We start from the raw sequence: 17,603 nt of genomic DNA on the forward strand, positions 1-17,603 counted from the left end.
CGGGTGCAAAAGTAATCCGATCTGCAAAGTAGCGGCGAACTTCTCAAATTCAATAAATCCACGAAATTACTCCTTCTGAAGTTCAAGCCCCTTTTGAAGGGGTGGCGCGGACCGGCGGAGACAACCGGCAATTTTATCAACAAAAATTGGAGTCCCAAACGCGCTCTCGGAGACAAGAAGTCACCAGGGAAACGGGAGGTCACTTAGACACAGGTAGGTTTATTAACGTCATAAACCTGCTGCAACGCGTTTCACCCGCGAACGGGCTTGTTCACACAGCGTGTTCAAAACAAATGCCACATTACATACTGTTTCGTAAAGATTTAGTTGTCATAGAAAGAGGACTTCGTGACTCCCACTCATTGGTACATGTATCAACAGATAATGAGTTGCACCCAGCGCCATGTTATACTCTGTTAGTACTGCTGGTCAGTATTGATAAATAAACATTGAATGCATTACAGTCATAGCAAATCATAACCTTACACAGTGGAAACTGGCATTCTCCATGGTAATGTAATAGTGAGATTAGGTAAAGCTATAAAATTAAAATGACACGAACTTTTAGATTAGTGGTCAAAAGTCGCGTAATTACTCGTGAGGTTGTGTGTCAGTTTGCCCTGCGCTATGTGTCATTCCCCGTGTGAGATCCATTGTGGCACTATGTAATCAAGCAAGGTTTCTTTCACTTTGTACAAATAAAACTTTATGCAGCCTCGTGATCAATACACATCTTAATCTATTCGCCTAATAGTGGCAAGAGACTGCCTGTAATTGAATCACTTTACCGCCACTTGTACACGCATGCCCCAAAGATGTATAAAATATATAGACTTATACAAGGGGGGGCTAACCAATCAATGCAAATATGCCGATGTAAGAGTAACATGTAGATCGAGAGAAATGTAATATTCAGACATGTTAGTGCTTTAACCTCTAACTTGACCTTTTGTCATTTAGAATACCAAGATGCACTCTTTTCTCCCTCTCTATGATATGATTCCGTTCTTTTACAGTTTTTAATTTTGGCTTACACTGATGGTGTCTATAGGAATATAGATTTAACAGGGCAACTCAATTTGCCACATGCATACTTCAGATAACATCTGTTTGAGAGAGACCCAAGATAGGTGTCTTGACCCCTGTCACCACAAGGAGATCCCTTTGGATGGACAATATTGGATGCACTATTTGCATACAATTAGACATCTTTACACATTTTATGTGCATGACTAAGTGAAATAGAGTCTATGTTGCGCCACTATTGGGCGAATATTACATTTCTCTCGATCTACATGTTACTCTTACATCGGCATATTTGCATTGATTGGTTAGCCCCCCCTTGTATAAGTCTATATATTTTATACATCTTTGGGGCATGCGTGTACATGTGGCGGTAAAGTGATTCAATTACAGGCAGTCTCTTGCCACTATTTTCGGTGAATAGATTAAGATGTGTATTGATCACGAGGCTGCATAAAGTTTTATTTGTACAAAGTGAAAGAAACCTTGCTTGATTACATAGTGCCACAATGGATCTCACACGGGGAATGACACATAGCGCAGGGCAAACTGACACACAACCTCACGAGTAATTACGTGAATTTTGACCACTAATCTAAAAGTTCGTGTCATTTTAATTTTATAGCTTTACCTAATCTCACTATTACATTACCATGGAGAATGCCAGTTTCCACTGTGTAAGGTTATGATTTGCTATGACTGTAATGCATTCAATGTTTATTTATCAATACTGACCAGCAGTACTAACAGAGTATAACATGGCGCTGGGTGCAACTCATTATCTGTTGATACATGTACTAATGAGTGGGAGTCACGAAGTCCTCTTTCTATGACAACTAAATCTTTACGAAACAGTATGTAATGTGGCATTTGTTTTGAACACGCTGTGTGAACAAGCCCGTTCGCGGGTGAAACGCGTTGCAGCAGGTTTATGACGTTAATAAACCTACCTGTGTCTAAGTGACCTCCCGTTTCCCTGGTGATTTCTTGTCTCCGAGAGCGCGTTTGGGACTCTAATTTTTGTTGATACATATATATATATACATATATATATATATATATTTATATATATATATATATATATATATATATTACCTACTGGCGGTCGCCAGTAGGTAGTTATAGTTAGGACCACGTTTCCATAGGAAATCCGCAACATTCTATTTTGAATAACTTTGGCGCCGGTCGACGAATCCTCGCGAATTTTTCAAAATAGGTGGGGCGCTACGCTCCGCTCCTACCCTGAAAATCTCGGGGGGATTCGTCAAGCAGGGGCTGAGATAAAAGGGGGGTCCCAAAACGCGTTTTTCCCATGCATTTTTCCATAGGACCTTTAGACAGGGCTACAGCCCGAACGGCTGAACAGAATTACTAGAAATTTGGCAGAGAGGTAGTCCTCAGGTCAAGGAAGTGCCTTTTGTAGGTTTGGTGTAAATCTGTTCAGTAGATTCTGAGAAAATAGCCTTTAAATCAATATATATATCTGAGCCAGCTTACGGTGCGCTTACGGTACGCTTACCGTACGCGTACGGTGGCATGCGCGAGCGCGATTCTGATTGGCTCTTAGATCTTAGTAAACATTCGAATCGGCCGAAACCAGGAAGCGGCGGCCGCCATTTTCTCTCTCGCACTGAGAGTGATTTCTAAAATATAAAGCCCAAAAACATGTAAAGGGGCTGTTTAGACAGCTCCCACACACATAGCCATGTTGAGGGAGTCCCCAAAGATCCCCCAAGGCCAAAAACGGAATTTTTATTTTTTCGGTAATTTCGCCGATTACGCTTACCGTACGCGTACGGTAAAAAATTTAAAAAAAAAAAAATGATCCACACTCTCTCCACCCCGTGAGCAATTGGTGCCCGCAGTGCACCAATTTTGCATGGCTTATTAGAGATGAGATAAACTAGAATATTAAAAAAAAAATAATTAAAAAAAAAATTATCCACACTCTCTCCACCCCGTGTGCAAATGGTGCCCGAAGGGCACCATTTGTGCATGGCTTATAAAATATACGAAAAATTAAAATATTACCTTTCAAAACGAAGTGCATCATATGTCCTCCATGTGCGCACGGTGCGCGAAGCGCATCGTGCGTACATGGCCCATCTAGCGTAACGTGGGCACGCGGTGCGCGTAGCGCACCGCGTGCCCACTGTGCGTGCACGGCACTAACTGCGTAAAGTGGGCGCGCGGTGCGCGAAGCGCACCGCGTGCTCACTGTGCGCGCACGGCGCACCGTGCGCGCACGGAACGAACTGCGTTAAGTGGGCGCGCACGCCACGAATGGCGTAAAGTAACTTAGCATTTAAAAAAACGTACAAATTCACTGAAAAAACCATAGGTTTCACACACGTTATAGTTAGGAATTAGCATTTAAAAAACCTTGCAAATTCACTGAAAAAACCATAGGTTTCACACATGTTATAGTTAGCGGAAATTTTACTGATAAAAAACCAATGAAATTCCCCCGTTATAGTTAGTGCAGGCAACTATAACTCACGCGACCGCAATCTTCTGCTGATGACATATGTGTCTTTATGAAAAAAAAATATTTGTAATATATGTATAGCTAAAAATGTATGGAAGAAGACATGGGCAAATAAGTGTCTAAATACAGTATTAGCATCAGCAGAGGATTGCGGTCGCGTGAGTTATAGTTGCCTGCACTAACTATAACGGGGGAATTTCATTGGTTTTTTATCAGTAAAATTTCCGCTAACTATAACATGTGTGAAACCTATGGTTTTTTCAGTGAATATATATATATGTGTGTATATTTTTTAATAAATAAATTATGTTTTTTTTATTGGGAGGAAACCACCCCAAACCTCCCTTCATCAAATACCCTTACCACCCTATGCCCCTACCCACCCCTAAACCCTAAAGAAAACTTTTACCACCCTATACTCCTACCCACCCTTAACCCCTTGAAATACCCTTATCGCCCAATACTCTTACCCACCCCTAAACCCTAAAAACACCCTTACTACCCTATGCTCCTACCCAGCCCTAAAAATACCCTTCCACCATATGACCCTACCCATCCTTAAACCCTGTAAAATCCTTTATTACCCTAAAGCCTTAGCTACCCTAAAATCTAAAATACCCTACCACCCTATAATCCTCCCAATACCTAAACCCTAAAAACACCCTTACTACCCAATACCTCTCCCTACCCTAATCCCTGAATATACCCTTACCACTTCATCCACCCAACCCTCAGCTAGACCCTAAAAATACCCTTACAACCCTATTCCCTACCTCTAAACCCTAAACAATTCCCTACTACCCTATGGTCTTACCTACCCCTAAATTCTAAAATACCCTTAACACCCAATACCCGTACCCACCCATAACCCTTAGAAAAACCTTACTCCTATATCCTCCCTACCCATAAATCCTAAGAAAATTCCTTACTACCCTATGCCCTTACCTACCGCTAATCCCTAAAATATCCTTACCACCCTGTCCCCCTACCAACCTGTTAACCCTAAAAATATCCTTATAACCCAATATTCTTATCAACACCTAAACCTTAAAACAAACCTTATCACCCTATTCATATATATATATGTATGTGTGTGTGTGTTGAAATATACACACACACATATACTTACCTTAACTATACTTACCATGCGTAGTAAAGGGATATGTGTGGTAAAGATATGCATGGTAAATGATGCGTGGTAAAGGCATTGAGTGCTAATGACAACGTTGTAAAGGCTGCTTCCCCCAACCACACACATGAGTGTGGTTTCTTACTCTATTGACATAGTATTGTGCTAAAGTAAGTAAGGAAGGTATATACAAACTTGACTATTTGCAGCATCTCTTTGTTTCCATCATGCTTAAGCACAGCCATACGTTCACTACGACATAATAAGAACACAACTCTGAACCTCGCACACAGCAATAAAATACGTCTCCTGTAGCACAAAGACATCACATAAATAACCAAAGAACTGCCTGGAGAAAGGACACACAACTGCACGTTCATTATAACATCACACACAGTGATTGCAGTCCTGCCAAGTGCCACGCATCAGACTTTAGAATAACATATTTTTGGCCAATCCCTCGCATCGCCATTAGTAGTTGACACTGTCCCACAATCAGCTGAGTCCATATGTGTTGTGACTGTGTTCGGGCAATTTATTTATTTCACACAGGTCACAGGCAGTGCAAGCACAAATGGGGTCTGATTGGCTGAGCTAACCAAGGATAGAGGAGCAGTGTTCGGCCTCACTGTTCGTTTCTGATCGTGCTCTCATTGGCTAAAGTATTGAATCACCCATGGCTGCCATGGGTTGGACCCGTTGCGTCTATTCAAAGAGTATTCAATTTGGAAGCTCTCTACAGCAACGAACCACAGGTGACGTCCAAGAGCAGGGCCGGCCGTATATCAGATTCACCCGGACAGCACCCTGGACAAAAGAAAATGTGGTGTTTGTTGTGGGGTGGGGAGTCGGTGCGGTGTGATGGCAGGAGGTGTGAGGAAGATGGGAAGAGGGCAGGGGTATGATGGGGTGCTAACGAATACGCGGAGCTTCCTTACGGGCTGATTACAAAGTCTTTAATGGGAGGAGCCACTGTTTGCATGACATCATGTCAGGCAGCTCCCTGCTGCACCCCTCGGAATACTGGCGCCCCCAACCGGGCCCAGCTCGCCTGATCTCCCTGGCCAGCCCTGACAGGAGGAATGGCGGGAGAAGCAAAGACAGCCCAGTTGCTGAGATTCCAAAGTCAGAAAGGCATGCACCGGAGTAAGAACACAAAACACACGCCTTTGACTTTAAGTTTAACTTCACAGAGTTTGGATCACAGCAACGCCTCCAGTGGCCTCATGCCAAACTCAGCCATGCCTGGGTCTCATGGCCCTGCATGTAACTATTAATTGTCTCTGAGCAGTGGCTTAGCCAGAGCTTCTGACGCCATGGTGATCCCTTACTTTGCCGCCCAGTGGCGGTAAGAGCGGGCTTGCTTACAAAAGACCACGACGAGCCGGGTGGAGTGGGCGCGGTGGGAGGACACATTGCTGGCGAAAGACCACAGCAAGCAGGGGTGGGGTGCGTGCGACAGACGAGAATGAGCAGGGGTGCTTAGCAATGCTGACGAGGGAGAATAAAGAACAAGCATTTACAATGCAATGGTCTCGGCATTGGTAAAGTTAGAGCTATTGGCATTGCTCATGACATTTTTTTTTGTTTATGTTTTTGTTTTTAAAACATTTAAAGAAACGGCATTGTCAATAGCTCTAACTTTACTAATGCCGAGACCATTGCATTGTAAATGCTTGTTATTAATCCCTGACAGCAAACACCGACGGATGGAAAGTGGAGCCAACATAAGATCTTTAAAAGCGGGCAACTAGAGCCAAATTTTGTGGGGGGGTGAAAAAGATTTCGGGGGGGGGGGGGGGCTACGTCTTCCAGCCATAGGCAGAGTGGCTGTAAAAGCCTCATTAACGAGCAAACGGTCTTTTAAAGACCTGTGAAGTACTCTGGTCCGGCTGCAATTAGAGGGACGCCAGCCGGGCTGACACACATGGGGGGGGGGCTGAAGGCCTTCCTACACATAAACAATCCTCCCCTGCACACAGACACCCTTGCACTATGGTGCAAGGGTGCTTGCGTTGGCGCTACACTGCTAAGTGTAGCGCCAGCGCAAGGGGAAACATGGCTGCACCATATCGTTGTAAATATGGTGCAGCCTTGCGTTTTTGAAGTGGCGGAGTGAGGCGTTAAGCCATGAAAGCTACCCCCCCCACTGCGCCACTTCACTTGTACAGATCCCCTAAGTTTGCAAACTTAACAGTCTCTCTGCTTCATGCGCAAGCACTTGTAACGTGCTGCCTGCTTTGGGGCCATTGGAATTATGCTGCAATAGAGGACAAAATTATGCCACAGCATTGACTAAATTATGCAGGAAAAAAAAGGCTGCAGCGTAATGCAATATTTACACTGATACTTTATTATTTTGACATTTTACATATGCTAACAGTCTCTGAGAAAATGTTGCCTCATTAGTACCATTGTAAAAAACAAATGCAGCAGTTAGAGAGGTGATCAGTCAACCTTTGCAAAGGGCCGTCCTCTTTGCAGCAACATGTCACTTTTTTTTAACTTTTGATCCGTTTCAGCCACAAACCAATTATTAGTTAAAATTGTCAGATTATGCAGCAGATGATGTATTATGTGTCATATATGGCAGAGCAATTATATAGAAAACATTTGCAAACTAGTATATTTTGCTATTTATGTTTGAACTGCTCATGGGAAAAAAAGGGAGGAGAAGTGCTGATGACAAACGCCATGGCTTGGAGACAAATAGCTTGTGCTTTCACTTTTAAGCGTATGTGGGACATTCTGTGATTGAAAACATATCCCACTTTGTGAATGTATTTTAATGTCAATAACTCATTAAGCTTTAAATAATCATGTGTATCCATTTGGGTGAATTAAATAACATAATAAACTGTAACTGGTCAGTGTCAAACAAATACACAAAATTGGGATGTTTTGCCCGTTTTGGCCACACCTCTGACTCCGCCCACTGATCCAGTCCTCAGGTTATTCCCCCCTCTGATTCTCCGCCCACAGTTCCCCTACTTTTTTCCCCCCACTTCGACCACTGGATATACATACACGCATGTACACGTACACACATTTATATTCACAAGGCTACGTTTACATGATTCCATGGCATTAGCTACGGCAGGACCTCTACCCTGAACCCCCCTGCCCTTCTCCCCACTCTGTCTGGTCTCTGCTGGGAGCATTCACCCATCTCCTTATGCGTGCCTGAAAGAAACAACTAAAATGCTTAAATTGTTTCAGACTTCCAAAGCGATTGTGGAAAAAAGAGCAGAGAGAGTTTCATTTCAATTATGCTCTGCAGGATGAATTGACCTTTGTCCCAAAAACCGGGACATGTATTAAATGCAAGAGAAGCGTCGGGACACTCCTTTGGAAATCCCTACACACAACGCAAAGTAATGTTAAATAAAAATGGTAATGGAAAAAACATTGGCGATAGACAACATCTGCATAGTGCATACAGATTGTACATTGCATGCTTTTGTAGACTTAAGATGTTTGTAAACTGCTTCAGTCTACAAACAACACTGCAATTGTCTAGAAACGGATTCACTGTAGCGTAGGCTAGGAAGCTCTTGCATGCGAGGCTTCGCAAACCACCCTCTTGTATCCTGTAAACGGGGTGGGACTGGGAGGGAGGGTATAGCCCATCGTGGAATCCCGCCCAGCGCTACGCACGGCTAGGCCAAACGGAGGGTTTTAAATCCCTCCCCAATGCTTGCTTGTTTACTTTTGTTCGTGACTAATTGCAAGATGAGAGTTACAATGGGGCCGGTAGAGCCTCTGGAATGGAAGAGAATTTAAAACCAACCAAGACCAGATAGAACGGACACACGCCTTGCACTGTCGTGCATTCCTCATCTTAGGAATTCCCTGACGCATGTTATTATTACATGCAATCTTTCCCACAGAGACACAGTAACGGATTATTACCACTAACGGTACATTGTAAAAAGAAACGTGCTTAAGAGCACAACATACAGGTGACATTTCCGCGCTACTAAAAAAAACGGAAGTCATAACTGTCTTCAAAGTATTTGTCTGATCACCTTGTACCATTTCTACTAACACCATTAGAGGAGGCCTGGCAAGTGTGCTGTTATCACATTAACTCCTGAGACGGTCTTCTAATTGGATTTGAAGCATATCAGTACTCACAAGCATGGATACGTTAGACAAATGTCAGACACAATAAGTCCCTGCGGAGCCGACCAGAGCAGCAACCGGACGAAGGGGGAGCGGACGAGCACACGACCGCCTTTCTCCGAGGCAGAAATGCCTCGGAGAAAGGCAGCCTCCTTTTCGGATTCGGGGGCGTGTTTTGCTGTTGTCTCCTCCCTGAGACTTTTCGCAAAAAACACGCCCCCCGATCCGAAAAGGACGGGGCATGAGTGGAGTGACGGGACCTCTTCTCCAATGGCTGGCCAGCATTTACGAGGCCAGCCAATGGAGAACAGGGCAGAAGAGGGGCGGGTTCAAGCCCCTCTTCTCCCAAGTCATTAAATCTCCGGACTTCCGGTCTGCCGACCGGATGGTCCCGAGACCTAAAAAACAAAGCTTACCTTGCGCTCGTGGCTCACTGCCAGGGCCGGACTGGCCGTAGCAGGCATCGGGCATTTCCCCAGTGGGCTGACAGGGTGGGGGCCGGTTTTGGACATCTGGGGCCATTTTTGGTACCGGGGGGGGGGGGGCGGCAATATCGACTTCTTGTAACAACATCGGCCAAAACCGGCCCTTGCAAATTGCTCAACCGCACCCACCCTATCCCTCCAAGGGGGGAGGCCAAGCAGTTTGCCAGGGCTGGATTCGGTTCGTAGCCCAGCCCTGCTCACCGCCACCCGCAAAAAAGTGAAGCCTGGGGCGGACCGCTCCTCTCCCCTCACCCTCCAGCTATGAAACTGTCCCTGAGCCAACTTTTTGTGTCCCAAAAGGCCAAAGTCCCATGAACATTGTCTCTATCTGACATGAATGGCCCGAAGGATAATCTCCCTGGTCTCTCTTCTATGCCAGACATCAGATTCTTTCTGACATTACGTTAAGATTTCCTTGCTGCTGCTAAATTTTACATGCTGCAAATTTCTCGCCTGGAGAGAGGGTCTGGTTGTTGGGCGAGATCCCTGCTTCCAAAACGCTGCTTTCATCCATTTGTCAGTCCCCGTCCCTATTTCTTGACACATATACACACATATACACACATATACACACACGCTTATAATGATGCAGTCACTCTGTTCTGGCCTCTGGTAGGAATTTGCAGAAGGCTGTTTGACCAATGCCTCACACAAACAGCCTTTTATGGTTCAAGAGGGACCATATTTGCAGAAGAGTCACTAGGGGTGAGGGAGAGAGAAACAAGGAAAGATAAAGAGGGATATAAAAGCTGCCAAGGGAAGTGAAAACAGACAAACGTGAGAGAGTGGGACTTGAAAGGAAAGGGAGACAGAAGGGACAAGAATGAGAGGCGGGACAAGGGAGACGCAACACAATAATCACCACCATCGAATGTTTGAACTGCACAGGGAGTGGACATCCCGCGCCCACTCTATGGTATCTCTCGACTGAACATTTAAAGTCCACGAACAGTGGACAGAGCTGCACCTAGACTAGGACTTTAAACAACAGCATTTTGAACTGCACAGGGAGAGGGTGTATTGCACCTACACTATGATATCACACAACTGAACAGTCTAAGTGCATGGGTAGCACACAAACTGCATCTGGACTAGACATCACACAATCAAACCTTTCAATGGACATACCACACATACACTCTATGACACAATGGAACATTCTACGTCCACGCACAGTGCACATGGATGAGGATATCACACAATCGAGTGTTTGAACTGCACAGGAGAGGATGTGCCGCACAAACACTAAGATATCACACAACTGAACATTGTAAGTGCACAGGCAGCGTACATAATTGGACTAGGACATCAAACAATCAAACGATTGAACTGAACTGCACATGGACGAGGACATCACACAATCGAAGGTTTGAACTGCACATGGGCGAGGACATCACACAATCGAATGTTTGAACTACACATGGACAAGGACATCACACAATCGAATGCTTGAACTGCACATGGGCGAGGACATCACACAATCGAATGTTTGAACTGCACATGGACGAGGACATCACACAATCGAATGCTTGAACTGCACATGGGTGAGGACATCACACAATCGAATGTTTGAACTGCACATGGACGAGGACATCACACAATCGAATGTTTGAACTGCACATGGGCGAGGACATCACACAATCGAATGTTTGAACTGCATGGGGGAGGGTGTACCACACCAAGATATCACACAACTGAACTGTAAGTGCACAGGCAGCTAGACTAGGACATCACCCAACCGATCATTTGAACTGGACGGGGACCCCACACTATGATATCACACAACTGAACACTCCAAGTGCACACGGGCAGAGGATATTACTGGACCGGGAGCAGGACATCACACAACTGAACTTTGAACTGAACTGCACATGGACTAGGACATCACACAACTGAATGTTTAAACTGCACAGTGAGAGGAAGTAGTGCACATACACTGATATCACACAACTGAACCTTACACGTGCACTAACAAGTGGAAGAACTGCACATGGAATAGGACATTACAAATGCTTGAACTGCACAGTGAGGGCATGTATCACTCAGACACTGTGATACCATACAACTGAACATTCAAAGTGCACGAGAAAAGAAGTGAAGAGTAGTAGCGTGCATTGTGGCACCACACAAGCAAAGGCTCTAACTGCACATGAAAGGGGCCGAGGGGGAGCAGTTAGACTATAATTATGGTACCACACAACCAGATATTCCAACTCTGCAGGAAATGGACTTTGAAGAAGCTCTTGCATCACAACGTCACCCAACTGAGCATCCTAGCTTCACATGGAAGGGGAAAAGTTGAGTTTACTTGCACTTTTAAATCACACAGTTTGACATTTTGAGATGCATGCACATGATAGGAGATTTACCACTTCAGCCAGACTGCCTGCTTTAATCTATTGAGACCCTTCCAAACAGCCTTATCTTCCCGCCCCTCCCTCTTCCAGGATGTAGTGTGTTTCAGAGACGCTCTCATCCCAGTGACTGATTCCTTGTCACCCATCACGTACCTGCCGTCTTCCGAATGTGGACAACATAGCCGATGATTTCCCTGGTGTTCTGTAAAGCCTCGCTCCATGATACCTGGATAGACGTGGCAGAAGTAGTGACTGCCTTCACATTCTGAGGGGGTCCAGGTAAGCCTTCTGCCCAGAGGACAGTCAGCCGGGCGCTGGCCTGGGTTGAGCCGGCGCTGTTTTCAGCGACACACTGGTAGATGGCCTCGTCGTCCTGACTAATCCCATATATGGTGAGGGTGCTGGAAGCAAAAATCACAACACACTGAGGTTAGTCAGGGTCTGCTATTAAATGGTACAAGCTGAAGTAATTCCATAGAAATGTGTAGTCTATCGAGCGTGTCTCATGTCTGGGCAGATATTATTAGGTGATCACATAGATTATTAATTAAATGCAAGCGTAACCAATCTTGTTCCAAAGAAGAAAGGTTTAGTCCCATCCCCTACATATCGAAATATACAGCAACAAGATGGGGCCCCACAGTAAAAGTTGGTCAGGCTCCTAAAATTTCACTTAGACTGGTCGCCTTACAGAGTCCCCAAATGGATGAGGATCCTCAGCCCTACTGGGGTCTGAAGGACATATATTATGTCTTTGCCCCAAACACATATCATAATTAGAACATTTGCTAGGGAGTCAGTACACTTTTATTATGAGGCCATGATGAAGTGCTTAACGTGCAAAACACTTGTTGACCACTACTTAATGACGTAAAATGCTATAGATCCAGTGGTGTAACAGGGGGAGGGGGCTGTCCGCCCCGGACGGCATGTGCTTTTGTGGATGCGGCCTCTCCCCCACCCCCTGCTCTTATATGCAGGCGCTGCAGGCGGCAAACACAGAGACCACCACGGGTGACAAAAGGTCTAGCTACGCCACTGTGTAGATCAGAAGGAAAAGTGAAACCAGAGGTCAAATTTACAAGGGCATAGCAGCACCGGAGCATCATTGAAAGTGACGCTCCAGTGGCACAATGCCCTGCTCCATAGTTACAAAGTGGCGTTAAGCCCCTTTGCGTTGCTTAGCGCCGCTCTGTAAATATCGTACCCTTTCACTCAGGTACCTGCGTGAAAGAGGCATGCAATGGGTGTTGCTGTGGGCGTTCCACCGCAACACCTATTGCTTTTTTTGATGCTGCACCAGATTTACACGTATGTGTAAATCTGAGACAGTGCCAAAAACTAACGCCAATGAATAGCAGGCGTTAGATTGGCACAACAAAGAGAAATACTTTTATTTCTCCTCGTTTTTGCTCTTTCTGTGTGTGCAGCACGCATAGAAGGAGCAAATTGCCTTTAAAGATCGTTTATGTGCAGGAAGGTGTCCCTTGCAAGTCATTAACAATCATCCCTGCAACACGGACACCCACGTGCAAGGGTGCCTGCTTTGCAGGGATGATTTGCTGCAACGCAGGCACCTTTGCACCATCGCGCAATGGTTTCTGTGTTGGTGCAAGGCAGCATTTTTTAACGCCAGCGCAAGGGAAAACACAGTGATGCGCTGTATTCTTGTAAATAAGGCGCATCCCTGTGTTTTTTTTAAATGACGCAGCGCAGTTAAATTGCTTGCAGCACTGTGCTGCGCACTTCTTTTGTAAATATACCCCCAAGTTTTTCTGCCGCTGTTTGAGACGATGAGTGCGGCATGCAACCAACACCGACTGAAATCGGTAAAAAGTAAAATAAAAAAATAAAGAAAGAAATTCGAGAAGTAGAGTAAAAATGTCCTCGGCCTACACCTGTGATCTAATGCTTTCCTGCAGCCACAGTATTGTCGCCTGACAGCGCCTGCGCAGAAGGAAAAGTACTCAGTATATTGTAATGGTGACAAGATGTGCTGGCCAACGCAATCACGTTTATTGCTCGTTGATGAATTTCAGTGCATCAGACGCAAATACATGTACACCACGAGCACGGGTGCGAGCTCGCAAAAACGCTGCACACGAGTGCGCGCACGCACACCTCATTAGCATTTTTATGAGTAGTGCTACCCGAGCCCTGAAGTCGAAGACGTCGAGAATTCGTTCATGTATGACGTTCAGTGCCACTGATAGCAGCGCGAGTGAAGCCTCCTCTTGTGTAGGCGCTCTTCAGAGAGAACCGCTTTGTCTCCTGAGGAAGGATTGCTTTGATCGGCTTTAGGCAAAGCCGTAAATTCTTCACTCTAACAGAGCTCAAAAGATGTTTCAGAATTAGCGCAGATTAGACAATTAACTGGAGCGGGGTCGCTGCCAAGAATTACAGCCCTGCAGCTGCAAGCAATCAACTCACCTGGCCCAGGTTACAGCACTAGAGCGGCCTCTGCCACAGAGCCCCAGAGTTGTAGGCAATCCCTTCACAATTCTAGGGATGTAGGTAATCAACTGACAAGACCGCAGTCACAGCACTACAGCTTTAGGAAGGCAACTGATGAGGCCATGCTTACTGCTTTAGAGCAAACACAAGGAGATGATGGACGGAGCGCTGACACTTTTCAGACACTCACCCCCAGTCACAGATCTGGGTTGAATCCATCATCATTCTTTAGCTCACTTTGCCACCCCAGTTCAGCCCCAGCCATATGCAAATCAGTCTTGACCCTGTGCCTCATGGGAACAGTCCAGCCCGAACTGTCAAGCCATGTCTTCCCTGGACCGGAAACAAGCATCCTAGGACCGGTTTTGGGTTAACAGCCATTATCAGCCAGGCTAGCTTGAATCCAGATCTCTGTACTGGGGTGAATGTATGACATTGTTCTGCATTCTGTCCATCAACTGTTGTTTTTGCTACTGCTTTAGAGCAGCAGCCAATCAACTGAGAAGGTCATCCTTTCCGAACTACCCATGTAGGTGATCACCTGGCCACGCCATGGTTACAGTGCTGGAGCTCGAGGCAATCCACCCAGCGAGGTCATGTTTACACCCCTAGACCTGTAGATGGGCACCTGTTCACGCCATGGTTGCGGCATTAGATGTTTAGATAATCACCTGCTGACCTAGGCTTCCCCTAGCCGCGGCCCGTGCAGGTAAGAGCGGTGGGGCTGGATTGGGACAGGGATTTGACATACGACCACGAGTGAAAATTAAATAAAATAAATAATTTTCCCTCGTCGCCTTCTGTCGACATCCCCCCGTCCCCACCGCCCCACAGCTCTTACCTACACGGGCCGCGGCCGGCTTCACCATCACCGCTGTAGCTGGTCATCTGCGGTTACATACCCAGGGCTACAAGTGTCTGAAGGCTTATTGTCTGTATTTTGGAAATGGCTTAAGGTCAGATCAAAGATCTGAATACCACTCAGGCCCAAACCGAAATGTAAAATATCCACAACTGGGAAAGAGGGAGACGGTGGTCTCTCAGAGTCCACCAATCAATCACTGACCAGCACTGTGCTTTCTATAACTAAACATACTAGGAGAGAACAGATCAATGGGTTGCTGTACAATCAGCTGGTGGGTTGGAGAAAACATGATAGCCATTCACAAACAGCAGCATATTTGTCAAGTACTGTTACACGGTCTACTGCTGTTTTAAAAACATAAAACCATGCTTATGTTTTGTCCAAAGACACATATAGTCTGCCCTGGCCTCAGCTGTGAACCTCCTCTTGACAAAAGAAACCTTATCAAATGACATGAGGGCCAAGCGCAGGTGAGTTATCATAAAATAAAGACGTGTGTATGTTTATGTAAATTTATATATCGGTATGTGCGTGCATGTTCTTATGCGTAAATTGATTTCTATGTATTTTTCCACACCCTCACTATTTTTGTAAAACATTTTTTTATTGGCTTTTTGAAAAAAACATACAGCATTGGGGATGAGAAGAAGTTGTAAGCGTAGTGACAGAGTGGACTGCATCATTTGAGTAAAATATGAGCATCCAACGATGTTGAGAGACTTGTATATTTAGTCGCGAGTCCACGTATCATGGACTAGGATATTGCTCAATGAGTTAAGGGAGTTATTTGCCCTGCATGTGAGAATGAATAACTGGGGACGGAACTACGTAACTGGGGAGGTGGGGATGGTGATAGCGGCAAGGTATTGGCTACGAGTGAATCTCTGCTGTGGAAGAGATGCAGGGTATGGGCTGGTACAATATGGCAAATAGTAACATACTTCACACCCTCACTTGTCATACAACATTCTGGAAAAATCTGAAACCCTCTTTCTAAATTCTGGCTTTCACAAGGGCCATTCACGCCACTACTATGACCTTAATTTCCACCAGGGTTGCCATCTGGCTGGATTTCGTAGAGGCATTTCTGGCACTAAGTGCTTGTGTTACAAATGTTTTTTGGCTTCGCCGAAGACTGGACAAGCGCTGTCTGTTGTGAGACATATCGTTATTTAACAGTGGGCTCAGAGACCACCCATTGCTTATCATTGATTTGCTTCATTTTTACTCTCGTTTGCTGGCTTCTTATTTATCTGCTTCTGAGGGCTTTCCTTCCTCTAATTGTGTTTGTCCCTCACATGGAGTATGGACACATTACTTGTATTCTTCCACTGCTCATTTTTCTGTGGCTACTTTTTTCATTTCCCTTAAGCACTCTACGAGAGAGTGTGTTTGCCTTTCATCTGACTCCCTCATGTACTTCTCCCCTCCATGTTCCTCTTTCTCTCTTTCCATCAGTTGCCATTATTGCTTCCTCCCTGACCACCTTCCCTTTCCCCTCTTGTTTTCCGAAAACTTCTTGTCCGTTTACTTCCCCAGCCCTGCCCACTTTCTACTGTCTGTTTGCTCGTGCAGCTCCTCCCGCCCTCTTTTGTTCATGTGCTTCCCCATATCCTCCAGCCCTCCATTGTCTGTGTGCTTCCCAGCCTCTCCAGGCCACCCTCCACTATCAACTTGCTTACCCAACCCCTCCCACCCATCTGCCATTGTCAGCTTGCTGCCCCATCCCCCTACCTGCCCTTTATTGTCAGCTTGTGTCCCCACTCCCACCCAGCTGCTCTCTGTTGTCAGTTTGTTTCTCCAGCCCCTCCCTGATGCCCTCTGTTGTCTGTGTGCTTCTCTATCCCCTTCCAGCCTCCCTCCATTGTCTGTGTGCTTCCTTAGCCCCTTCCGCCCAACCTCTGCTGTCAGCTTGCTTCCCCAGCCCTTTCCATCCACCCTCTGTTGTTTGCTTGCTGCCCCAGTCCCTCCCACCCATCCCCCATTGTCAGCTTTCTTCCGCATCCCCTCTTCCTGTCCTCTGTTGTCAGTTTCCTGACCCATCCCCTTCCGCCCTTTCTCTGTTGTTGGCTTGCTTCCCCATCCCCTCACAGCTGCCTTCTGTTGTCCGTGTGCTTCAGCAGCCCCTCCTGCTCACCCTCCACTGTCAGCTTGCTGCACCAGTCCCTCCTGTCCACCATTGTCAGCTTGCCATTGTCAGCTTACTTCCCCAGCCCCTCCAACACTCCACTTACTTCCCATCCTCTCACAGCTGCCCTCTGTTGTCTATGTGCCCCTCCTGTCCACCTTCAATTGTCCACTTGCTTTCCCAGCCCCTCCTACCCACCCTCTGTTGTTAGTTTCTTGCCCCAGACCCTCCGACACCCTCCACTGTCAGATTGCTCTTCCAGTCCCTTACCATTCTCCATTGTCAGCTTGCTACCCCAACCCCTTCCGTCCACCCTTAATAGTCAGCTTGCTTCCCCAGCTCCTTCCACTCACCCTGTTGTCAGCGTGCTGCCCCGGCCCCTCTGTTGCCAGCTTGCTGCTCCATCCCTACACCCACTCTGCATTGTCAGCTTGCTTCTCCACCCCGCCCACCCTCTGTTGTCAGCTTGTTTCCCCATCCCACTGCCCTCTGTTGTCAGCTTGTTTCCCCATCCCACTGCCCTCTGTTGTCAGATTGTTTACCCATCCC

At 46.1% G+C, this 17,603-nt stretch overlaps 1 protein-coding gene across 1 annotated transcript in view; it reads right to left on the minus strand.

The window, feature by feature from the left end:
• The window catches only part of IGDCC3 (immunoglobulin superfamily DCC subclass member 3), a 406,359-nt gene that overhangs the window by 38,937 nt on the left and 349,819 nt on the right, over positions 1–17,603 (minus strand). Inside the window, exon 8 of the mRNA XM_085644584.1 lies at positions 11,761–12,008. Coding sequence (XP_085500710.1) covers positions 11,761–12,008 — 248 coding nt within the window. The remainder of the gene's footprint in view (positions 1–11,760; positions 12,009–17,603) is intronic.

This window comes from Triturus cristatus, chromosome 3_1 (assembly GCF_964204655.1).
Source record: "Triturus cristatus chromosome 3_1, aTriCri1.1, whole genome shotgun sequence".
Lineage (NCBI taxonomy): Eukaryota > Metazoa > Chordata > Amphibia > Caudata > Salamandridae > Triturus > Triturus cristatus.